This window comes from Trachemys scripta, chromosome 14 (genome assembly GCF_013100865.1).
Source record: "Trachemys scripta elegans isolate TJP31775 chromosome 14, CAS_Tse_1.0, whole genome shotgun sequence".
Classification (NCBI taxonomy): Eukaryota; Metazoa; Chordata; order Testudines; family Emydidae; genus Trachemys; species Trachemys scripta.
In genome coordinates this window covers 27,684,743-27,709,732 of record NC_048311.1, presented here as the reverse complement: position 1 = coordinate 27,709,732, position 24,990 = coordinate 27,684,743, and the positions used below count along the sequence as shown (strand labels likewise).

General features: G+C 43.7%; 1 protein-coding gene across 1 annotated transcript in view; it reads left to right on the top strand.

Moving 5' to 3' along the window:
- Positions 1-16,973, top strand: part of CACNG4 (calcium voltage-gated channel auxiliary subunit gamma 4) — a 59,002-nt gene extending 42,029 nt beyond the window's left edge. Inside the window, exons 2-4 of the mRNA XM_034790527.1 lie at positions 595-678; positions 9,080-9,220; positions 13,122-16,973. Of these exons, the coding sequence (XP_034646418.1) occupies positions 595-678; positions 9,080-9,220; positions 13,122-13,660 (764 nt within the window). The 3' untranslated portion in view covers positions 13,661-16,973. The remainder of the gene's footprint in view (positions 1-594; positions 679-9,079; positions 9,221-13,121) is intronic.
- The last annotated feature ends 8,017 nt before the right edge of the window (positions 16,974-24,990 follow it).

The window sequence follows — 24,990 nt, the reverse complement described above, 5'->3', positions numbered from 1 at the left end:
AGAGCACAGCAGAAATCCCCCAGCTTAGTCATTCTTTTCTAGAAAATCCTTATTATGAGTAAAGTAAATCCACAGCCATATCCGAGAAGGTGCAGCTGCGCTCCTGCTAAAATGGTATTAACTGATGATTTTCAAATCTTCGTTCGGTCAACACCAAACCCTTCTGTGCAGTAGATAACTCACCCTGGATGAATTTTATTCCCGAGTGTGAGAGCACTGGTTAATGAATAATAGAAACACAGAGACTGATCTGCACCGTTGGGCCCTGCTCCTGCACGTTGTGGATGGATTCCTGGGTCGACATGATGCTCACTGTGAGACGGGTGTCTAGGTGGTCTAGACAGTATTTGGTCCTGCCATGTGGGCAGGGGACTGGACTCGATGACCTCTCGAGGTCCCTTCCAGTCCTATAATCTATGAATCTATGAATCTATGAATTATCTTGTTGATGTGAGGAAATTGAAGACCAAACCCTACAGGAGAATAACTGCCTCACGAGGGGGGAAAATGGAGCAGAACAAGCAGACGACCATTTATAAAGGTCCTTTTTCTGTGTGTGTGTTTTAATGTCTTGTTTGTTTTGTTCTTGTTTAGGAATCTACAAAGGACATTGCTTCCGAATCAACCACTTCCCGGAGGACAATGACTATGACCATGACAGCTCAGAATATCTTCTCCGTAAGTGTCAAAATAACGTGCCTCCTTAACAAGGATAAGCAGTAGGGACAGGTGAGCTTGTTGGGATAGCTAGATACAAACCTTCTTTAACTCAGAAACCAAGGTTCCTTCATCCTAGAGATTGCACCACACTGGCAGTCTGTATCCAAAGATCCCAAGACTTTGGAGATGTTTGAAATCTGAGCCTTGATCCAATCCAAATACTGCAAGTGGCCCCAGACCATATAATGGCCCAAACCATAACCCTGGGAAAATCTCAATACTCACATCACATTGATGTCAATAAACATGACTTATATTCGGGAGTGGGAGACCAGGCACTTTGGCTCCAAACACACCCCAAATTGCAGTGGTGTAACTTGGGCCAATCGCTATAACAGATGAGTCAAAAATGGGCATGATTGTGAGTTCTCTAAAGTCACATCAGTCCAGCTCTGTTTTTTCAATATCAAAACCAAGGGTATTTGGGACCAGGGGCCCATTTCATCCAAATCTCTTAAACTCCGGAGGGGTGGGGGGGGATGTGCCTTTTTATGTGTGTAGGGAGAGAAAGGTGGGTAAATAGTTCCAGGTTCAGCCCTGCTAACCCATGTGGAAAAAACTCTCATTTGAAAAGTATACTTTGTGGTCAGGTCACTGCTCTCTCACTCCTCCTCCTTCTCTTCCCTTTCCCCTTCACCCCTGAGGTACTTTTGAGAGAGTACAGATGTCTGGCCAGATTCAAAGTCATTGCAGCTCATCAGAGGTCTCAGGGTGCCAAGGGAGCAGTTCCCTGCTCGGTTATCTCAAAGCACGTGGAGTTCAGTATCTGGACATCACTGAGCCCGCAGTAATCCATGGGACGTTGCTTGGTAGGAACCACTCCCCTGCCTAAAGCCCAGACTTTTAAAAGGTATTTAGACAACTAATTCCCATTGATATTTCAATACCTTTGAGGCTCTGGGTCTAAGTCCCTTTTGAAAAATGGGAGTTAGGGGCTTAAGTCATTTATGCACTTTTGAAAAATGTACCCCGGTCTTATATTTGTGTAAAGTTATTTGCAATCAGACCTTTGGAAAGTTTTAGCCATTTGGTTGTGAGATCTGGCACTTGCAAAGACATTACAGTAATAAGGGTCATATGGGTGCCTAGGTAGACAAACAGAAGTGGATATTTTTCCATTATTTAGAATAAGGATCAGACCATCTGTGGCATCTTTGCCATATCCCCAACCCTTCTCCGGAATGTCAATATAATTCACCACATATTTTTCTCAATTTTTTGGCATTAAAAAAAGTTGAGCTCATGTTTTAAGTCCTCATCAATTTGCAGTTAAGACAGGGCGGCAGGAAGGGAAGCCCCGTTTATGTGTTTTGCCGATGTTGAATTGTTCAGATGAAGGGCATCAAAAAGCCACAGCGGAATGATCACATTAAGCTCAGAAGATTCACAAGATTTTTCGGGATTCAGATGGTGGCTAAACGATGTACAGCCTGCTTCACTGATACCAGCATACTGTAAACAGGCAAAAGACAAATGAAAATACTACAATTGTTAGTAGTATGGGATATTAATCCAAAGCCCACTGAAGTCAACAGACTGACTGACTGATTTCTGTGGGCCTTAAATCAGAGAGAGAGAGAGAGAGAGAGAGAGTGTGTGTGTGTGTGTGTGTGTTTAAAAACCCATGTGACATCAAGAGATTTATATACTCTTCAATTTTCCTATTTACCATTGAGACGTCCCACTAAATAAACAAATGATAGATGCCATCACTGCTCACATGTGCACAGAAGACTTATACTCAACCTTTTGTGGGAAAAGTCACCCCACTAGGTATAGGTTTTAAAAAATTTCCTCCACAACCCTGCACAGAGACTTAAACAACAGATAACTTCTTACTATGTTGTGCTGTGTTCAGTTGACAGGAGTATAATTTCTGGAGCTACCACAATTGTAACAGTTGATTCCATAGAGAACACAATAACCCAATGGAGTTGCATTTGTGTAACTGAAAGGAGAATTTGCCCCAATGTATTCGTAGCACTTTGTCCATGGACTGCATGACAAAGGCCTTGTCTACATGGCCACTTTACAGCGCTGAACCTTTCTCGCTCAGGCGTGTGAAATAACACACACACACACCCCGAGCGATGCAAGTTTCAGCGCTGTGAAGTGGCAGTGTAGACAGTGCACCAGCGCTGGGAGCCATGCTCCCAACGCTGTTAGCGACTCTCCTCATGGCGCGACTACACAGCCATGTTAAAGCCCTGCCGCAGTGAACATTGGCAGTGAAGGCCAGGGGCAGTTCTATGTATTTTGCCGCCCCAAGCATGGCAGTCAGGCGGCTTTCGGCGGGTCGCCTGCGGGAGGTCTGCTGTTAATGTGGATTTGGCGGCATGCCTGTGGGAGGTCCGCTGGTCCCGTGCCTTCAGCGTACCCACCGCCGAATTGCCGCCGAAGCCGCGGGACCGGCAGACCTCCCGCAGGCATGCCGCTGAAGGCAGCCTGACTGCCGCCCTCACGGTGACCGGCAGGCCACCCCCCTCGGCTTGCCGCCCCAGGCACGCGCTTGCTGCGCTGGTGCCCGGAGCCGCCCCTCGTGAAGACATACCCTAAGTAAACACATTCCAAACATGGAATAAACTGAATTTATTTTGCTCCTTTGATCTTCACACCTGCATTCTGTCCACTAATCTAACTGGTAAATGTAACTGCTAAGATTAAATCCTGACAAGCAGTTCTCCTATTGACATCATGATTTTTTTTTTTTAATAAAAAGAACCCTGCCATAAAAATGTTTTAATTCCTCCACCCACATGTGGTAGCTAGGATAAGGCGAAAGTAGAGAAAAGGAATTATACTAGTCAGAGATCTGAGATTTGCTACGATGTATGCAGTCACGGCTCAGTGATGGTTTTAGAGTCCACTATCTTGCAAAGCATCAGTTCTAGAAACAAATACCAAATACCACTGGAAATAATGGAAAATAGGGATTCCTTGCTTTTCAATTATATAAAGCCTTCAAGCCATGGCAGTCTGTAAAGTATCTGACCTGAAAAATCACAATAATGTAAAAAAATAATTTAAGAAGGTTTCAGTGTGTTTTAAGTACTGACTTTACTGTCACACACTGGTACCTGTTGAGTTGGATTGCTGTAGCTACTTTGTCTCCTGATAACTAAGGCAACCTGGCTTTACGGGTGAAAGGAATTGACAATACTACCAATGAAATCAACTGTAACACTTTAAACACTGTCAAAATGAGCTTTTCCTTAAAACATGTGCCATAAACAAGGCATGCACTTGCAGAGCAGAGTAGAGAGATTTTTGTTGGCTCTTGTATGGAATGACAGCATCACTCATTCATATGATTTGTTCAATAAATGTGTTAGTCTCTAAGGTGCCACAAGTACTCCTGTTCTTTTTGCGGATACAGAATAACCTGGCTGCTACTCTAAAACCTCTCATATGATTTGTGACTCTCCCACTCACGAGTTGTCCCAGCCAAACTGTGTTAAGATAATAAATGTCAAGTAGGTGAAAGAAAAGGGGCATTATTTTCAAAAAAGAAGATCTGGGTTCTGCAGAAGTGTATCTGCTCTTCCACCTGCAACTACTGCAAGTGCTTGTGGAAATCAGGAAAATATACATCTGACTGGTAAGTTATATGCAATGCTGCTGTAGCTATGTTGGACCCAGGATATTAGAGAGACTAGGTGGGTGAGGTCATATCTTTTATTGGACCAACTTCTGTTGGTGAGAGAGACGAGCTTTCGAGGTCACAGAGAGCTCTTAACAGAAACACTGGATTTATTACAACAATCTATAACCCATTTAAATCACACACCCCTGCCAGCTTCTCCCCATGACTGGAAAGGTGTTAAGGGGCCCCTTTACACTGAATGGTCCCTTGAAATATGTGTTAATTAGTTATGCTAAACAATCTGTTCCACCTTGTATTTAGCTGTGATACTTGGAGTCAGGGCCGGCTCCAGGCACCAGCTCAGCAAGCAGGTGCTTGGGGCGGCCAAGGGGAAGGGGCGGCAGTCGGGCTCTTCGGCGGTCCCTCTCGGAGGGAAGGACCTGCCGCCGAAGAAGAAAGCGGCACGGTGGAGTTGCCACCAATCGCGATCGCAGCTTTTTTTTGTTGTTGTTGTTCCCCACTGCTTGGGGCGGCAAAAACCCTGGAGCCGGCCCTGCTTGGAGTACATTTCCCAGATGGGACGGAGAGCTCTATGGAGCTCGAACGCTCATCTCTCTCACCAACAGACGCTGGTCCAATGAAAGATATTACCTCACTCACCTTATCTTTCTAATCTCCTGGGACCAACACAGCGACTACACCGCTAAAACTGAGTTAGGCACCCCGCCTGCATAGGTGCTCTTGTAAGGCTCAATAGGCAGCTAGCTGCATCTTTAGGCACTTAAATACCTTTGTCAATACGGCTCTTAGACGGTGAACCTGCCAACTGCTCCACAGGCGGACCCCGCTCTGCTCAAAGGCCCCGATTCAGCAAACCATCCCTGTTCAGCACTGCACTTAAGCATAGGCTTAACTCCTATTCCCATCAGTGGAATGTAAGCATTTGCTTAATTGCTGTGTGAAGTTGGGGCCCCAGTGAGCCCCACTGAATGCAATGGGGCTCTGCATTGGCGCAGCGCAGCTTGCAGGATCGGGGCCTGCGGGTAGCTGCATGCATTTCTGCAATGCATGCACGTAGCAGTCGGGAATTGCCTGTGCAACCAGGGATGCGCTGTTGCACAGTGGTCTGCAGCTTCCATTTTTGAAAATGTCACCCACGCTGTTCATGTAGCTACACCCTTCCAGGGGAAAGTAAAAGCCAGAACAGAACGGTAGAGCTTTCTGAGCCCTGGGTGAAGAAGCGCGGAACTGTGCTGCAGTTTCTTTACCACCGGAGGTGTCATAATGGATAGTGGTGCAAAGAGACAGGACAGTAAACAAGAAAAAAAAATAGAGGAGAAAGCAAAAACTGGATTCCCTTCATATTTTTTGATGTGCTGTTAGTTTATTACCAGAATGGGGAAACATACGTAAACTCTGCACAATACACATGAGCTGCTTTTAAATTTCAGGACCAAAAATATGTGTTGTAGAAGGAAAACTCTGCACTATTGTGTGGGAAGAAAATGCCATGTTTTGACTCTCTGTGTGTTAATTAACTAACAAAGCAAATATTATCTGTGGTGCTAATTATTAAGAGTAGAATAGCCCACGCTGTGAATTTGGCTTCTGTAGCAAGTATTCTCTAGTAATAGTGGAACATTTTAAGGAAGTCCTTTTAGTTTAAGTGAAATCATAATGAACAGCATGAATGGGGGAGGGGAATGAGTGTGACTCTTTATTACTATGAATTTTCTGCCTGTGACAAAGATATTCATGAATGACTAAGTGTTTGGGTGCCCACCTCCAAGCACCTTAAAGGGTGCTGCTATTCCAAGGGTGGGCGCGCAATACTTTTTGAAAAATTAGCCCCCTTTAAGGCATCCCAGGATGGGCACTCTACAATTGAGGCACCTAAAAAAAAAAAAAAATCACTATTTGCTTTTGAAAATCTTGGCCGTTGGTCCTTATATTGTATGTTAGGTTCTACACCACAAATAAATGGGGACAATAGAGTGGAGTCCCAATGTTCAGGATGCCCTGGGGAATGGCCCCATTAACAGGACATGCAGATTACAGAACGCACCGTTTACACTGCATGGCCTATCCTGGCCTATCCCCCAGTGTAGACACAGCATACGCCAACAGAGACACAGCATGCGCCAACAGAAAGAGGAGTCCTGCCAACATTGGAACACCACCACCCTGAACGACATTGGCTTGGGGCAGCATAGCACTCTTGTGGTGGGACAGCTGCAGCCACAGTGGGGGGCGGAGGGAGCTTGTTAGCACACTTGTTACCAGGGTATGAGGTTTTCTTCACCTCCCTGACCAATATAGATATGGCAGTACAAACTTTACGTTTAGACAAGGCCTAAATAGCACTGCCTCTGTCAGGGAAGCTGTAGAATCCATTGTGTTACTTGAGAGGCACCAAGAGACAGGTGGAGACACTATCTATGATAGCAACAGGAGAGGTGGGTGACATTTTTCAGGTGAAACTTTTGGTGAAAAATGCAGATTCGGGTCAAGTGAAACATTTTGCAAATTCACCGAATTGTTTTGATACCCAAAAAAAAAAAAATAAAAAAAACCTGAAAAAATTGAAACTTCCAATTTTTTTTTATTTGAAACAACTTTTCATTTCAAAATTTGCTTTAACTTTAATTTTTAATTAATTAAAAACCTTTTCAAGAAGCGCCACGTCAAAACAAAATGTTTCCAACAATCTGAAACAAATACCTTCCATGTTTTGGAATTGCTGGCAAATAAAAAAAAAATCAGTCAGTCACACAATTTCTAGCACCAGAGCTTGTGTGAGCTGCATGGGCTGCTTAGAGACTCAGAAGCTGACGGTAAAACGAGTGAAGTGATTGTGTGAGAAGCAAAATAGAAGGCAGGAGCAGGAACAGGTGTAACAGATCATGGATCCCAGCAAGAAATGAGCAAATAATTTCTTTGCATATTCATCCTAAAACTAGTTCAGGCTGCCTAAAACTGGATCCACACAGCAACTCCAGATAGTTTTACATTATTTTATCTGAACCACTTTTATAACTGCTCAGAAAATATCTCCAGCATAAACAGCCTTATGTAGCAAAGATGCCAAGTATGGCAGGACGCAAACTTTTCTCACAACTACAGTTCAAAACAATTGTAAATTCTTTGGGAAGGGAGGGTCTTTTTGTTCCAAGTTTGTACAGCACCTAGCGCGGTAGGGTCCTGGTCCACGAGTAGGCGTCGTGCAATGCAAATAATACATCATGATGGTGGTGCCCACGCCTGCTCCTGTTGCGGTGCATGAGAGTTTTTGTCATTCATTACCATGGGAGCAGGGTTGAAGCCTAGGAGAGCTCTGGTAAACAGCCAGGTTAGAAGGTACTTGGCTAATGTGGGCAAATCACGGCCACCGAAACTAAAATGAGAAACCTCAGCTACGACATCTGGCCATTTCTCCTTGGGAAATGGGGGGCCTGGCTCACCATGCCTGCCAAACAAGGAGATGGGCCTCGAAATTTCACCCGAGAGACAACACATCCTTAGTGCGACACATTGCAGTTAGTGTACTAGATTTCCATTACTCACCACTAACCAAGTCCTTTTGCATTGTCTGGGTCCCCAGTCTGTACTAGCCACCACCAGCCCCACCCCTTAGTGTCCTTATGCCTTTGTGCCTCCGCCGTGATGATTTCTCCTTCTCCGTTTAGCACATTGACTTCTCCGTGGCCCTTGTTACAAAACCTCACCTCCCCCTCCCCCCACACACACCTTTATCCCTCTATGTTTTTGTTACAATTCTTGCTTTCTGGAACAGTTTAGTCAGTGTATTTCCCCCCCCCCCCCCCCTGCGTCCATAGGCCCCGCTTTTCTTTTTTGTCCTGTATCACTATTTCTAGCGCATTTGACCATATTTCTTCCTCCTCCTTCTTTTATTTGTGTATTCAGCCCACTTCTTCCTCCTGTTTCTTGCTTTAAGCTCATTTCATTTGCTGCATTTGTTTCCCCCTCCTCATTCCCTTCTGTTGTTCTCTAACCTAGGGGTGCCCTGGTTTTGATGCCTGGCCTGCACTGGCGGTATTTAAATTCTCCCATGGTGGCTTAGATACCATTGTTGGTGGATGGCCTGACAGTGCCTAACATATAAATAAATAAAAAGTGTGACAAATGATCCCAATTAAATGCAAATATTCATGATACACTAGTCTCAATATCTTCCTTTCTAAAAGTCAGGGAGCTTTGAGTCCATTAATATTCTACAGCTGACAGAGAGAGATGCTAGCAAGACTGTGACATGAAGACAAAGGGCTTAATTACCTGAATTTGCGGATGTCACACATGTACCAAACCACATCTACATCTCATAAAGCTGCCCACATGGTATGATATAGTTAATAATCAGCTCAGGCATTTTTCAGTGCTTTTGCCTGCAAGCTGATGGGGGTGCGTCTTTCTAACCTTGTTGGCCGGTGCGTTGTCAAAAACGTTCCACATGCAGCAGCATCAAAAGGCAGGTTATGGTAATAGCTCCAAACTTGCCAGCAGAAATCTCAAAATATTTAGGAGCAGCCAATGAAAAGTGTACGCCGTCACAATCACTTTGTCTCCATCACATCAGCCATCGGCTCATGACCCTGGATCTAAAACCTGCCTCCACATGCAAACGCCGTGATGGTGCCAGGCCAGCAGAGGCTGAGGGTCACCCTGAGGAAATGTGCCTTGTGATCTCTGTGCTAGCACCTGAAAAGGGATCTGGGCTAATTACTAACTGTCATGTTTTTCCTCTTATATATCCCTCAGGTATTGTCCGTGCCTCCAGTGTATTCCCCATCCTAAGCACAATATTGCTATTACTGGGAGGACTCTGTGTCGGAGCAGGAAGGATTTACAACAGCAAAAACAACATTATCCTCAGTGCTGGGATTCTGTTTGTTGCAGCAGGTACGTTCTTGCCTGAAATTTATTTATTTAGTAGCGTCTCCTTTCTAAACTGGAAATGCAAACACACAGACGCGGCTCAGCAGATAAACAATGCCAGCTGTACGGCTGCCTGCGGTATGGGCTGTGAAGTGCTGAGAAGCAAAGGCTGGGATTTCTAAAAGAATGGCCAAAACCCATGGAATTGGAAAGTGGAGGAAAGATGGCCCAGCGTTCATGATGCTAGCCTGGGACTTTGGAGACTTGAAGTTCAAATACTTGCTTTACTGCGGGCTTCCTGTGTGACCAGTGCAACAATTTACCAAGGGTCGTGGTGGATTCTCCCATCACTGACAATCTGTAAATCAAGACTGGATCTTTTTCTTAAAAGATCTGCTCGAGGAATTATTTTGGGGAAGTTCTCTGGATTGGGTTATATAGAAGGTCAGACTAGACAATCACAGTGGTCCCTTCTGGCCTTGGAATCTATGAAAACCTTGGGCACGTCACTTTGACCCAGACCCACAAAGGTATGTAGGCTCCTAACTTCCATTGATTCAATTAGGATCCTAAATACCAGAGTTGTGCCTCAGTTTCCTATTTGTAAAATTGAGATAATATTATTTCCCTATCTCATTGGGGTGTGGTGAGGCTAATTACATTGAAGGTGCTCCAATACAACACAAAAGGGGACCACGTAAGTACCTTAACTAGACAGCATCTAATTCCCTGGGGCTCTTTTGAAGTCCCAGCCAGATGTGTAACCCTCCACATAGCTCATTTTAAGGACATTTGTACAAATGGCCCTACAGTGTTTAGGATACATAAACGCCGTTTGCTGCAGAAGGAGATGGTCACAGCAGGACAGAAGGAGGTCAAATACTGTTTCTTAAAACCACTTCAAACTGCACCAAGCCTGTAATCAGAGACTGGAACTGGCTTCTCAAGGCTCATTGCTTTTCACACATAAGGATTCTGGATGACAAGTCACAATTAAAAGCCAGCCAGTAGTATTTATAATTTGTTGTGTTTAGAGATTGAGGCCAAGCAGGGAAGGCGGGGAGGGAGACTTGGTCAGCCGAGGGACAGAGATATCTCCCATGAGAGCCTCAATGGTTTGTGGCCTGATGAGGATTTGTCCATGGATTTTAATGACGCTTCTCTTTGGCGCTTGAATGTGAAATGGTTTTTAAAATGAGAGTTTCCAGCTCAGCAGGTGGGCTTTCCACATTCTATCTTGTTACCAAATGACATGTCCTCTTTCAACATCTGTGCACCGCAGCGTAAAGAAGAGCATAGCAGCTTACTCTAGGAATGGGCACTTTAAAATACATGTATCAGTGATAAAACACATATCCAGTTTCAGTAGGAAGGTGGCGAACCCATCTTTTTGCATGTGATGCCATATCAAATGACATCAGCACATTAGGTGGAGGGATAACTCAGTGGTTTGAGCATTGGCCTGCTAAACCTAGGGTTGTGAATTCAATCCTTAAGGGGGCCACTTAGGGATCTGGGGCAAAGCCAGTACTTAGTCCTGCTGGTGAAGACAGGGGGCTGGACTCAATGACCTTTCAGGGTCCCTTCCAGCTCTATGAGATGTATAGGTTAGTATCATGCCATGCAACAGATCCACAAATGGGGCTGCTGTCCATAGAAGTATGGGAGAAATCAGAGTTAAATCCAAATGACCACAGAAGGTTCAAATGAAACCATCCCCTGCTAGCCGTGTTTGAAATCCAAAACTTAGTTTTGCAAATGGTCCCTATGTTAGAGGCCAAACTATGGCCACACTAATATGTTGGAGGGGCTAAGCTCACGGGTTGGCAAATGAGCCAAACTAAAACTGCATCAACGTCAGGCTGCCTGAAATCTGCAGCTGGACCCAAATTATGAGGTCTCAGCCCATCTCAACAAATGACAGTGGGAGAGATTTGAGACGTGAAACATACCTTGCAGCACACAAGTTGCAGAAATAGCATGCAGGGATAAATACCTTGGTGATGCATTTTATGAACATGCTAGTGGATTTCTAAGAGCACAGGGGCTGAATGAACCCAGCATGGGCATGCGTGAGCTTCCTCTCAGACTGCCAGGGGCTTACGAGAGCTACCTGGATACTTACGTAACTCCCAGCAGTTTCTGAGCCACATAAAGGAGCACATTGAACCTCATCATCTCCAGCAAGGTGTCTGTGTTCTGGTTTGCCATTGCCCCTGTGATTTGGTACAAACAGAGCAGATGGCACGCTGCAAATCAGCCCATTTGGTCTGTTTCATGGATTTCCTTCAAACATTGTAAGCTCCTTCTTCACTTTTAAAATGTGAAATGGTATCGTATGATTCTACTGTAATTGTGTCTAGCATTTTATAGCACAGAGGGCCAAATCCTGCCTGCCTTACGCACACCAAACTTCTCCTGAAAGCAGGAGTTAGCTCCCAGACTATACACAGAGCTTCAGGGATTTGCCATTTCCCATCAGATGACTAATAGGTGGGCGGGGGGATCCCTTTCTGTTCGTTTTCCCAGGAGTTCAAGGGCATCAACAACTTCATCTTAGGCAAATCTCATGACAGAAACTAAGTTCTTGAAGCATTTTAACAGGGAAATCCTGGCAAGGCACTTAACCTAATGAGTTTTTCCTGAAAGTGACATTTCACTGCCCTTCAACTAAGGCCAGTAATACAAGTGTTTTACACTTTGTTAAAGACATTAGGTGGCCTTGTGGAATCTGAATCAGGCACCTCTCACAGCCAAGGTTTTTGTTTGCCCCAAGCAGGGGCGGCTCTATATATTTTGCCGCCCCAAGCACAACAGTCAGGCGGCTTTCAGCGGCGCGCCTGCAGGAGGTCCGCTGGTCACGCCGATTCAGCGATATGCCCACAGGAGGTCTGCCAGTCCTGCGCCTTCAGCGTCCCCGCCACCGAATTGCCGCCGAAACCATGGGACCGATGGACCTACTGCATGCATGCCGCCAAAGGCAGCCTGACTGCCACCCTCACAGCGACTGGCAGGCCACCCCCCAGAGCTTGCCGCCCCAGGCACGTGCTTGGTGCGCTGGTGCCTGGAGCCACCCCTGGCCCCAAGTATAGTGTCAGAAAACATTGCCTTTGATATCCTAGCACATTTTCCACACTAGAGACATCATAGAGTCAGTCACATTGTTAATATCTTTCCTTAAAGCTTCAGATGAAGTATGCAGCATTTAGATGAAAAATCCATCAAGATGGAGGATAATTTATTTTGATCAAGGTGAACAGCTATAGCCCTGGGCTCACAATGTATCTTTATTACCACTTCTGAATATTATAAGGCCATTAAACCACATTAGCCAGTTCTGACTTGTCACTGCTCTGTCACCATTAACAAAGAACTATGGGCCAGTCCTGCTCCATCAAAGTTAGTGGGACTATGCAAGCAACTTGTGAGACTGTGTGACCCAATGGATGGGCCATTGGCATGAGAGTCTAGAGATCTGGGTTCTGTTGCTGATTCTGCCCTGCTATGTTATTTTGGGTAGATCTCAGTGTCTCATTTTCCCCATCTGCAAAATGATACTTTTTTTCCTTTGTGAAGCACTTTGAGATCCATGTATGAAAAGTCCTACGTATCCCTGAACCAAATTTCACTGAAGTCAATCAAAATATTTCCACTGACTTCAGTGAGCGTTGGCTCAGGCTTTCTAAGAGTTATTATAAACTATTCAGTGAGATCATGTCTCTAATTTCTAGTAGATATTTTTATGCCTCCCCACAGACAAACTTTTGGGTTTGTTTTTAAGTTTATGACTGCTGATATATTGTTTTACTATAAATAAATGAAATCTTGCCTTGTAGCAATTTTAAGTTTTCTGATCTAGAGGGCAATTTTGTTTGAGTTTCTGCCTTCCCACCCGTAAAGACTAATTTGTTGTTTCTTTTTCCAGGACTAAGTAATATCATAGGGATCATTGTCTATATATCCAGCAATGCAGGTGACCCAAGTGACAAGCGAGATGAGGACAAAAAGAACCATTACAACTACGGCTGGTCTTTTTACTTCGGAGCTTTGTCTTTTATTGTGGCTGAAACCATAGGAGTACTGGCAGTGAACATTTACATTGAGAAAAACAAAGAGTTGAGATTTAAAACCAAGAGGGAATTCCTTAAGACTTCTTCCTCTTCCCCTTATGCCAGGATGCCAAGCTACAGATACAGGAGGAGGAGATCCAGATCAAGCTCTCGATCGACAGAGCCTTCTCCGTCTCGGGACGTTTCTCCAGTTGGCATGAAGATTGCCAGTTCCATCCCTATGAATGAAATTTCCATGTACACTCTGTCCAGAGAGCCCTTGAAGGTTACAACTGCAGCCAGTTACCATGCGGACCAAGAAGCCAGCTTTCTGCAGGTCCACAACTTTCTTCAGAAGGAATTTAAAGAAGGACTCCACATCAATATGGTTAACAGGAGAACGACACCTGTCTGAAGGGTTTGCTTTCTCTCTCTTTCTTTTTCAAAGTGTCAAAACAGAATAGAGCCTTCAAAAAAGAGAAGGAGCAATTTAAAATCCTCCTCAAAACAGGACATGTGCTAGGGTAGCAAACGGAGACCTTGGAATACTGGAATGGCCTAAAGATATTGTACATTCATAGCTGTTTTAAAAGCTATTCGGAGTTTGTTTCATTAAAGTTCCCGATGTCACAAGAAAGTGAAAGCAACTCATGTCCCTGCAGTTTTGTAATGTTTTGTCAGAGAAACTGGAAAAGAGTTAGTTACCAGGAATTTTAAAGAATTACAGAAGAATTGCAATGTGATTTTTTTTAAATAAAGTCTCTTAAAATAATCATAATTCATGGCCAAGTCCAAAGCTTATCACAAACGGAGCCTAATGCAGCTCTTCAAAACTACGATCCAGTTTCCTTTCACACAGGGGAGAGAGAGCAGAGGTCTGTCTCAGAAGCAACTGCCTCCTCGAGAAAATAAAATCTAGAAGGCAAAACTATTTGCAGCCATCTTGTGCTATTCGAACGGTAGCACACCAATGTATGGCATGTTGCAGCATTCTACAGTGGGCGAGCTACAAGGGTCAGTACTGCCTCCACTGTTAGCTCCTTGTGCACTAGAACCCAGGAGCTGATGGAGCCAATGCAGATGAAGCAGTGAGCATAGGGTGGATGCATTCTAAAATAGTGAAATGGTGCGGAGTTAAAGCGGAAGCTGCTTAAACGTATTTGCAAATATCATTTCTTGTCTAAAGTTTAGAACACTTGAATCGTCTCATTGCTAATAGACCTAGTGCCTGATCCTGCCAGGTGCTGAGTGCTTCCTGCATGTACAGGGTGCACCAGACCTCTCAGGATCAGTTTCCTATACGCTACGTGTTGCAGGAACAGGAAACAGAGCTGGGCCTGTAGGAACCAATACCTGTGAAATTGAAGATTCCACAAGGGTTGCACATTACTTTTTTTCCTTGACGCTTCACAAGTGCAACACTAATGCTAGCGCAAGTTAAGGTATCTAGGCTACGTGTGTAAGAAAAGGGAAAGCTAATCTACTGATCCAATCTCCTATTCAGAGTGGTGAACATTTCTGCAAAATGCAGACTTATAGGTCATGTAATGACAATTTTAAAAGATAGAACAAAAATAATTGCAGTTTACTAGATATTTATTAAACTTTTTATCATGAAAAAGCACCACGGGGTGCAAGTTGCAGTTGTTTTTATGCTGAAACTGTGGTTCAAAGTAATGTAATTTATTCTGGAATGATGGAATTCACTAAGTGCAGAGAGGCCCACAGGACCCTATACGTAACTTACGGTGGGGAAAAACGTGGATTTGTGGGTTTGGGGGGGTTGTTATTTGCTTCTTTATCATTTTTCTAAAAAGGGCTGAAATATTTGCTTTGAAATTCCTATTTCATTTTTACATGAGACCAGTGTGTCCCACTTCTCAGGGAGGTGGATTAACTACGCCGACAGAAGAGTTCTCTCCCATCGGCATACAGCGTCTTCGTTAAAGCGCTGCATCGGCACAGCTGCACCAATGCAAGCGTTTTAAGTGTAGAGTTGACCCTAGGTCTTGTCTGCCCTGAAAACTCTATGGTGAATGGTGGCCTGGTGAAATAACATCACAAGAGCCAAGACTGAAAAAGTTAAACAACTGAGGGTGGGAGTCCGCAGCCAGCTTGATTAAAATGCTTTGTTTGTGAACCCCTACTTAACGTCCATGACTAAGTGATATTTTACGTAAAGGATGTCTTTGTTAAAGGTTGAACATCCCTCAACCTTTCAATTAGGGCACAAAATTTCCCAGTATATTTGAGCTGAGTCCTACAAAACTCCAGTAGGAGCGGCCTTGGCAGTCCAAACTACAAGAATAAAAAATAAAAAACCAACAACAAAACCCACAAACAGCTCAGGCCGTCTCACACCATCCTGAAGAAGGAAAATCAGGTACAATCCCAATTTTTAAAGAATCCTCTCCTTGTCCCCTTTAAATCCCATTTAGGCTTCAATCGAGCATTTAAACACATGATTAATTTTGCAAGTAATCCAATTAAAGCAGATCGGTGCATTAATTCCTCTTTAAGAGTTTATGTGGCGCTAAAACTCTGCTAGGATCCTTGTTTACGTCGTCTGTACTGGGGTGAATTTCACCCTGAGAGCTGACTAGAATGGAATGTAGGGAATTCTAAGGCATTAAGGGGAAAGATATTAATAGCTTTTTTAATTTTTCAAATGCTGATTTGAACAGGAGGGAAAATTCTTATCTACTTTCCAATACAGAACTTTTTGAGGAAGAGGGATGGGTGGGAGTAGGTGAAGTTATTAAACATCTTGAAGATAATTTTTTACATAAATCTTTATGCTTTCAAACAATAAATTTCCTACCTTTTTGAGATTTCTTAATAATTAAAATCATTTTATTAGCTATGATAGAGGTAGAAAATCACATTAAAGAAAAGCATTCTGTCTCAATGTGTCATACTAAGTGCTTATTAATTTACACCTATTATAGTCCATGTATTTCCAAGTGCAATTCCCCAGAATTTTTTCCTATTGTGTTAATAAAGTAAGAGTTAGACATTAGTCCTCATTTGTGTTTGCTGTAGTTTAAAAAAATCATTCCCTTTCAAATCAAGAGTTAGATGTAGGTTGTCTTTCTAAACTCATGGCCATTGAAAAGAAAGCTGACAGTGTGAAGGTCGTTTTTGGTGTGTTTCTTTCTTTTAAATCACCTTCTTTCAGTGACTGTTTGGAAACAAAAACTGATTCAGGTTGAAGTATGAGCCCTTTTCTAATGTGAGGGTCAAGCTTGCAGAACCACACATGTATATTTGTACAGTACATCTACACCTGGTCCACAGAACCCCTCAGCTTCAGGGGGCACTTCGGCTGTCCTAACTTTTGTTTTTATACAGATCATTTTCCCTTAGAACCTAAGCTCTTGTGCCAATTTCTGGCATTATTTAGATCTCCATTCTCTAAGCACGGGGCATTGAGCTCCAGGGGCATGTAGCCCTGGAGTTTTTTGGGTCATAATCCGCAACCCATATTCACACTGAGTAGAGTGGTTTGGAAAATGGAATTTCAACAAGGGGACACTTTGGTGGGATATGTAGTCTGGCAAGAGAGGAAGGCCCATAGGGCAGAATAGGGACACGAACAACCTGGGACTCCAACTCCCATGAGTCACTAGGGTGTATCAGGCAGATGTAGAGATATATTAATGTTTCTCTTTGGGTCAAACTGAAATAAAGATTTCATTTCATTTTGATTTTCCCCCAATGAAAAACTGCCAAAGTCAATTTTTTTTTTCCTGAGAAAAATGTTGATTAAGGGTTTGGAACAGCTTCCATATAAAGAGAGGTTGAAAAGACTGGGACTAGTCAGTTTAGAAAAGAGATGACTGAAGTTGGCAGGGATATGACAGAGGTCTATACAATCATGAATGGTGTGCAGAAAGTGAATAAAGAAGTATTATTTATTCCTTCACATAACACAAGAAACACAGGAGGTCATTTGATGAAATTAATAAGCAGCAGGTTTAAAACAAACATAAGGAAGTACTTCTTCACACAATGCACAGTGAACCCGTGGAACTTGTTGCCAGCAGATGTTGTGAAGGCCAAAACTACAATTGGGCTCACAAAATAATTAGATAAGTTCAAGGAGGACAAGTCCATCAATGACTATTAGCCAAAATGGTCAGGGATATAACCCCATGCTCTGGGTGTCCCTAAGCCTCTGGCTGCCAGAAGTTGGGACTGGATGACAGGGGCTGGATCACTCAATAATTGCCCTGTTCTGTTCGTTCACTCTGAAGCACCTGGCATGGGCACGTCGGAAGACAGGCTATTGGGCTAGATAGACCATTGTTCTGACCCAGTATGGCCATTTTTATGTTCTTATGATTTTGACAAAACCCAGTTTCCCAACCAGACCATGTTTCATTCAAAAATTTTCCACCAGCAGGCTGTTGTGTAGTCTCTTACTCCATGAGTAATCCCTCTGAAATCAATTTGACTACTCTAGGAGTAAGCTAAAACCCCACAACACTGAAGGTAACAATCTCCTTTTGTTTTATGTGTGGACAGTACTGGGCACAATGGAGTTCTGATCTCTAGGATTTTTAGATGCTACCCCAGTATTAATATTAATAATCAGGTTCTCTGAAATAATCCTAGCCAGAAAACACAGCATTCAGTATTAAGAGACAAAAAAAGCTACCTGGAGTTATTCGACCATCTCTTCCTATTTCTCATTCCAAACAGAATAGGGATGAAAATAGCAGTCACTTCACATGCTGTTCATTTTTAGTAATAGAACATTTTAGCATTTCTTTTTCTGTTCTTTCTGTATAGGTCACATATCCACAAGGGCTAATCTACCATGTCCCTTGAGGTTATGCTTCTGTCTGCAGTTCTAAAAGTATTATTTCCAATGTGCATCAGTTCTGCCCATATAATCACAAATACGTATACTGTACTTACTATTATTTTTAAATAAAATGTTTTAAATGTGTGGAGAAGGTATATAGATTTTAATTTACAAATTCTTTGGGCTGAATACTTATAAAGTGTGGGTTTTCTGGTAAAATGGGTATATATTTTTAATCTTGTCAGTATCCCTTTAAGTAGAAAGATTCTAATCCCGGAGACTATTTCACTGGGTAGTGACATGGACTCTTATCTCATCAGTTCCAGTCCCGCTGGCCAACCAGATCTAATCAGATGTTCAACTTGTCAGAACATGGAAATTGAGACCAGGCTTCTCATAGTCCCTCGCAGAAAAGTTTGGTTATACTGTTTGAGACACAACGTCAAGTGAATTTTTAGCAACCTGCAATTAGGATTGATGACCCTGCCCTGGACATAAAAAATTTTTAAACTTTTGTCCAGCATTCTAAATGAACTTGAACTAGGAATTTGGGGGAGTGGGGGTGAGAGGGGGTGGAGGGAAGGAGGTGGGATGATGAAATTTGGTTAAAATTATTTTTGAGGTTGTTTTCACACTTCTCTTAACACCCTAGTTGTAGCTGGGAAGGCTACCACAAGACAACATACTGCAAGAAAAAAAATATTCTCATAGTATCTCTGAAACCAAAAGTCCTAATCATCGTGGGATAGACGCTGTGTTCACACACAAGATTTCCAGCTAAGTGGTTGGGTAACATTGGGAAAAGCTGCGTTATTTCCAGCAGCTTTCCCAACCCCAACCCAACCCTCTTGAGGTTTGCCCATGAGTCGTTATGAATACTGCAGCATATACATTCATTAGTAAAAGCAAATGCCGATCCGTAACACTTTCACTGAGGAGTCCACATCAGACTCCCTGTGGACATGGGGACATACAGCCAAGTTTATGGAAGTATTTGCTAATTTTGTGTTCCTCTGTTTTTGGGATAATCCCAATCTGGGACTTCCAGGACCTGATTTTCAAGAGGTGGTGGGGACCCACAGATTCACAAAAAAGTCAAATCATACCCTTACAATCCATTCCCATCCCCACCAGGGTCTGGTGCGAACTCTTTTCTGTGCATTCGCCTTTCTACACTCTTGTAAGTTTTTCTCTGAAGAAAGAGCCTCTTGTCTACCCGCATTTTAAAACTCTAGAAATTTTCTATTTCTGTGAATATAAAATCCCCAGCTGTGCGAAATGCACTGAACAAAGGTCATGAGTTCAGCAGCCCCACTATTCACCCTAAATCATTCTGAACCATTCAGTGATCACGGGCAATATTTCTTCTTCAAATGGTGCTTTTAACTTCACCTTTACATTTCCCAAGTCTCCACATTCTCTAAAGATAAAGTGTGTGTGTATATATCTGATCAGTGGACACATCTGGAGGTAGGCAAACAAAGGATTCAGCTTTTCAAATGCCTCCATTCCCAGGGGGTAAGCCAGTCAAAGCTCATTCTCGGTGCAAGACTGACTCTGCCCTTGACTCTGGCTAAGAATGAAATAGTTCAACAGGGATGTTCCCACATTGCAGGGCAAGCTGGGGGACAGAGTCATAAGCCTGGCTGCCTCACAGCACACAGAAATAACTGGTACAAGTATAGGAAGGGAAGATGATTGCGGGGAGTGGAGGGAGAAGCTTTGTGGCCAGTTTGAAAAGTGAGAAGGATTTCAGGTGAGAGGATATGTCGTCTTTTTGGAAATAAGTTGACATAATAGGAACTAAAAAATCCTTACCCTGTAGAAGAGATTGAAGTGCATTCGTCAACATCTGATGCAGCACTTGCCTTGCCCAACCAAACATAGAGGGTCGCCTACCAGAAATGCATGCTAGGAAAGGTTCTTTTAACAGCTTGGACCCACAAACAACCAGTCAGCAGTGACCAGCCAGAGATGGGGACGTAGCTCCTCTGGAAGAGGTTGAATTGTTAACTTTTCAAGAGGTCAGGATTGGGGGCAATGCGGGAAGACAGGCTGGTTAATTCAAGCCAGTGTGAAGCAGTTATGTTAATTTGTTTGTTATGGACATTATGTTTCTATAATAAAAAACTAGGGTAAAATCCTGGCCCCCTTCAAGTCAATGGGAGTTTGCCATTGACTTCAATGGAGTCAGGATTTCATGCCTAGAGTATGGGAGAATTTTTTGGACATCGGCAATACAATGTTCCACCTCACAGGGCCAACCTCTAAGGCAAGATTGTCCATCAGTCTCAAGTGCGGAGATGGGATACCTCAGCTGAATACAGCTAAGGAGAAGCCATTTTAGCTAGAATCTGTGTATGGTTCATTTGCTGGAAATACAGTTTGAATGGATAGGAGACAAGACCACAATTTGGGAACCTGAAATTTGGGAAGCTTCAGGTCCAAACATTGCAGCTCAATCCCATCTCCGATTTTGAGCTAAAGCAGTTTAAACACACAGGAGAAAAACAGTGAGAAAGTCACACAGGTGTCCTGGATCCAACAGACCCTAGGGGGCTTTCCTTGCAGAGAGTAGCATTAGTTATTCTCTTTCACGTCCCCAAGCACACTCGGTATGATTTCCACTCTATGGCAGTGAGGAACGTCATTGACATGTGAAGGATTGGACTCGCATCTTCCTTACTGCAGGACATCAGGACAGGGAAATGATTTCCCTGATTGAAATGCTTTGTTTCTTTAAATCATGGACCAGTTAGCTAGGGGTTCATGTCTAAAGATAATGAGATTGGCCTGCAAACCCATTACTAAGGGAGAAGTTTTTATTCATTTATTTATACTAATTATTAATTTATACTATTTATTAATAGTCCCTATTAAAAATCACTTGGATTGCTTGCATGAGTAAAGGTGGCTCATGAGAGGAGAGGGTTGCAGGATCTGGCTGTAATCAGCATTTCTATTATGCACATGCTGAATCAGGGCCTTTATCACTTGGAAAAACCACAAGCATAAATGCCAGAGGGGAACAAGGCTAGGCAATGAATTTTCCAGGCAGAAAAGAATGCAGCTTTTGGTCCGGAGATATCTCATTTAGCATTTTCTCAAGGAAAAAGACATAATTGTGTGTCTCACAGACACAGCTGCTAAAGTGCAACTAATTAAACCCCCCTGTGTTTCCCAACAGGTCCTCATTAATAGTATGTTTATATTTCATGTGTTATTGATTTTTAAATGTGGGTACTTGCCAACAGGAGATCGCTAGAACCACTTAATGATAGTTTATATACTAAAGCCTTCTGGAGGATGTGCCACAATTTTCCTTTTGTTAGCTGCTCTTCCGGAAATCAGTTTTGTCTCTGCATTCATAAGATGCTCACACAGAGCACAACTGGGGAAGAATTGGAATAGAATCACCACGAGGTTCCATTTCAAACAGGTGTGATAGAAAATACTCAATTTAAAAAGGAACCTAAAAACCCAGGCATTTTGGGCCTGTCACCCCTAGGTAACTTTAAAATCTAAGGGGGAAGAATTTTCAAAGTGCCTAAGGGATTTAGGAGCACATGTCTCAGTGACATTCAATGTGTTCCTAAATCCATTGGGGACAATTTTCAGAATAGCTCCCTCAAAAGAGGGAGGATCCTGGGAAAACCTGGATGGGTGGTAACCCTAGTCAAAGGTTATGTCTTGAGGTTGCCCTTTGAGTAGAAGGAAGGCAGGGACCTGGCTTACCTCATACATAATTTCCTAGGCAACAGGAGTTCTGAGGGCCAGTCCTGGGACATAGAGTATAGCCCTCTAGCTGTACTTCTTAGCGAGTCCAGCCCTTCTGGGGCACAGGGTGTGGGTGTGCGTAAAAAACAAGAAAGGCAGTAGTTCCAAGGCCAGAGCCCCCTTCCCCTTATACAAAAGAGGGGACACAGGCTTTCAGGCTGTGCAGAAAGTCTCAGCTCCTACCCTGGGCTTGGTTAGGGGTCAAGTCAAGAGTTAGTGCTGGGTATTTCAATCAAATAAACAAACCCCCCCTTAGAGGGCTCAGGCTGACAGTACGCCCAAGTTGTTCCTCACAAGTAACCCTCTTCTCTGGATTCCAGCTCTTATCCTATGCACCACCCCCAATAGCCAGAGCGACTCCTTTTAAAGAGGCCACCCACCCAGGCCTGAGAATCTGCACAGGTGTAGAGGGCTGGAGATGTTTGTGACCACAGGAGTTCTTTAAAACCTTCTTGACTGGTGGGGTGCATTTGACCTAGAATGCTAGTGCTTTCGGCCTTGCATAAGCCCTCTGCCTCTGGAGTGGATTTCCCCTTTCTTTCTGTATGAGGTGTTCCCTGTGTTGTTTAGACGAGTCCTCTCAAACTGATCAAGGCAGCAACAGCTGAATGAGAGCAGACAGCTTGAACCTTGGCAGGAGGAGAAAATGCCAACTACAGCTGGAAGAAATAACTAATGCGTTAACAACATTGCTGTCCTGGAAGGTTGCAATTAGACTAAAGCAGGATCACGAGTGGTTGCTTCCTCAGCAACAGAAAGCCTGTTTTGAGGGCAGTGGCTGTGCCTGCACTTGCAAACACACATTCACTTTTGTACGCTCGACTTGCGAAGGACCTGTGGAATTTCCAGCGTCTAAAAAGTAAAGTAAAAACGGGGCTCATAAAATCGACTGATGTCTAGTGAAATTTAACAAGAGACTATTTCAAAAGAAAAGGCATTACATTTTTAATGCATTCTTTTTCTGTTTTAGAATCTGCTCCCTTTAGGCTGTTCTGCTTTCATGAAAACTCATGGCCGTAGTTCAGAAAGCAGAAATGTAAGCGGCTGTAATGTTTCTCTCCGTGGGTGACACATTATTCCATTTTTATGCCTCGAAAGATATAGTGTTGTTCAGCCATTTGAAACGTAAATTTCTTCAGCTAGGGGGCAATTTATTGTGTATGCATGGCCATCCCTGGCAAGGTCCACAATGGGAATAATAAAGGCTTCCCGGGCTCTCGTGAAACTGACAGCTTCATTACCTTTGATACAGACACTTTGATAGCTAATGGGGTCCTGCTGAACAGTGCCAGCACCTGCTAGCAGTTTGCTCCTCTATAGCGCCTTTTATCTGAAGATCCCAAAGTCCTTTGCAAGCATTAATTATGTCACCATCCTGTGAGATAAGGAAGTCTATTATCCCCATTCCACAGATGGGGAAGCAGAAAAACTAAGTTACTGGCCCAAAGCCACACCGTGAGTCTGAGACAGAGCCAGCAATAGAAGAAACCAGATCTCCCACCTCCCACACCTGCTAGGAGATATCTAGGCCCTCATTTTCAGAGGTGTTGAAAACCTGCAACTCCCACTGACTTAATTAGGAGCTGTTGAAGATCAAACCCTAACTGACCCCCTTCTTTGCAGTCCCAGCACACAAGCCAAGGATGTAATGGGTCACGCAGAATGAACTCCCACCTTCGCCCACTTGGCTGGAGGTGTGAGGCACCTTGTTTTGGCTGCGTGCGGCACCATACTGTACCTCTTCTACGGCTAGATAAGGGGCTTCAGTCTCCAAGGGCTGTCAAGCCAGTACTCTCAGTCAACATGAAATTTTCCTTGGGGTAGGGCGTCAGACTCAAATCAGCACCTTCTCCAAAAAAAGTCATCGTGAGATTGCACTGGGGCTGGTAATCCCCCTCCCTCTGACTGACTCATACTGTACTGGAAAGGATCCCGATTGCCAGACTATGCCTGATATTTCCAGAGCAGCCGTTTTGGTCTCCTGACAGATTCCTTAGGCATTTGAAGCTGCTCAGTGTAGGACTCCCCTTTGGTGCGTGTTGCAGCTGAGCTGTTGGGTTGTTCTCAGGACTTTCTTGTCCCCTTGAACGTTATTCTCCTTTGCAGTTGAAATTCAAGGATTTTTAGCCACTTGCAAGTAGGGTCTCTGGGGAGGTTCCCAAGGAAAAGCAAATGCTCTTGGAGATAATTCTAGAGAGACCCGGTCATCAAGGGCTTACTGCAGGCTGTTTTACACTGACGTATACAGGGTCAGAATCACTAACGCTGGTGCAGGGAGGCAACATATAACAGTTGCTGCACCAGAGAGGTCCCTTGGACTCAGGGGCTTTTGCCCCAGGAAAATACACATGGAGTGCCCTTTGCTACCTTCCTTTGGGCTTCCCTCCTGTTAATTTCTACTGGGGAATTTATAGTAGGAGCCACTGAGGCTGAAGTGGTAAATAAGGGCAGTACTTGTACATTCTGGCTATGCCCCCTTCTAGACCAGTGTTGGCCCCACTTTAGGGGCTGCACTGGCCTCTAATTACCCAGAGGAAGTGAAGTTGAGACTATATATGGCACTACAGTTTCCTCCCTGTTGTGTGTTTTGCTCTTTACACAACACAATAAGTAGGAACCACATGGGCACAATGGAGTCCAAATAATTGCATTTACTGAACATACACAACAGGCAAAATCATTACATAAACACACAGCTACTCTGGTTGGCTTCTGGCTACTTCTAAAACAGGGGTAGGCAACCTATGGCACGTGTGCCGAAGGTAGCATGCAAGCTGATTTTCAGTGGCACTCACACTGCCCAGGTCCTGGCCACCGGTCCGGGAGACTCTGCATTTTAATTTAATTTTAAATTAAGCTTCTTAAACATTTTAAAAACCGTATTTACTTTACATACAACAATAGTTTAGTTCTATATTATAGACTTATCTAAAGAGACCACCTAAAAACGTTAAAATGTATGACTGCACGTGAAACCTTAAATTAGAGTGAATAAATGAAGCCTCAGCACACCACTTCTGAAAGGTTGCCGACCCCTGTTCTAGAACACAACACTGTGAGCACCACTAGAGAATTCGCAACCTATTTAAAGGGATACTTCCCTATTCCTATACACTACACTGGACGGGGTTTGTGCTGACAAAAGGTCGTGCAAACCT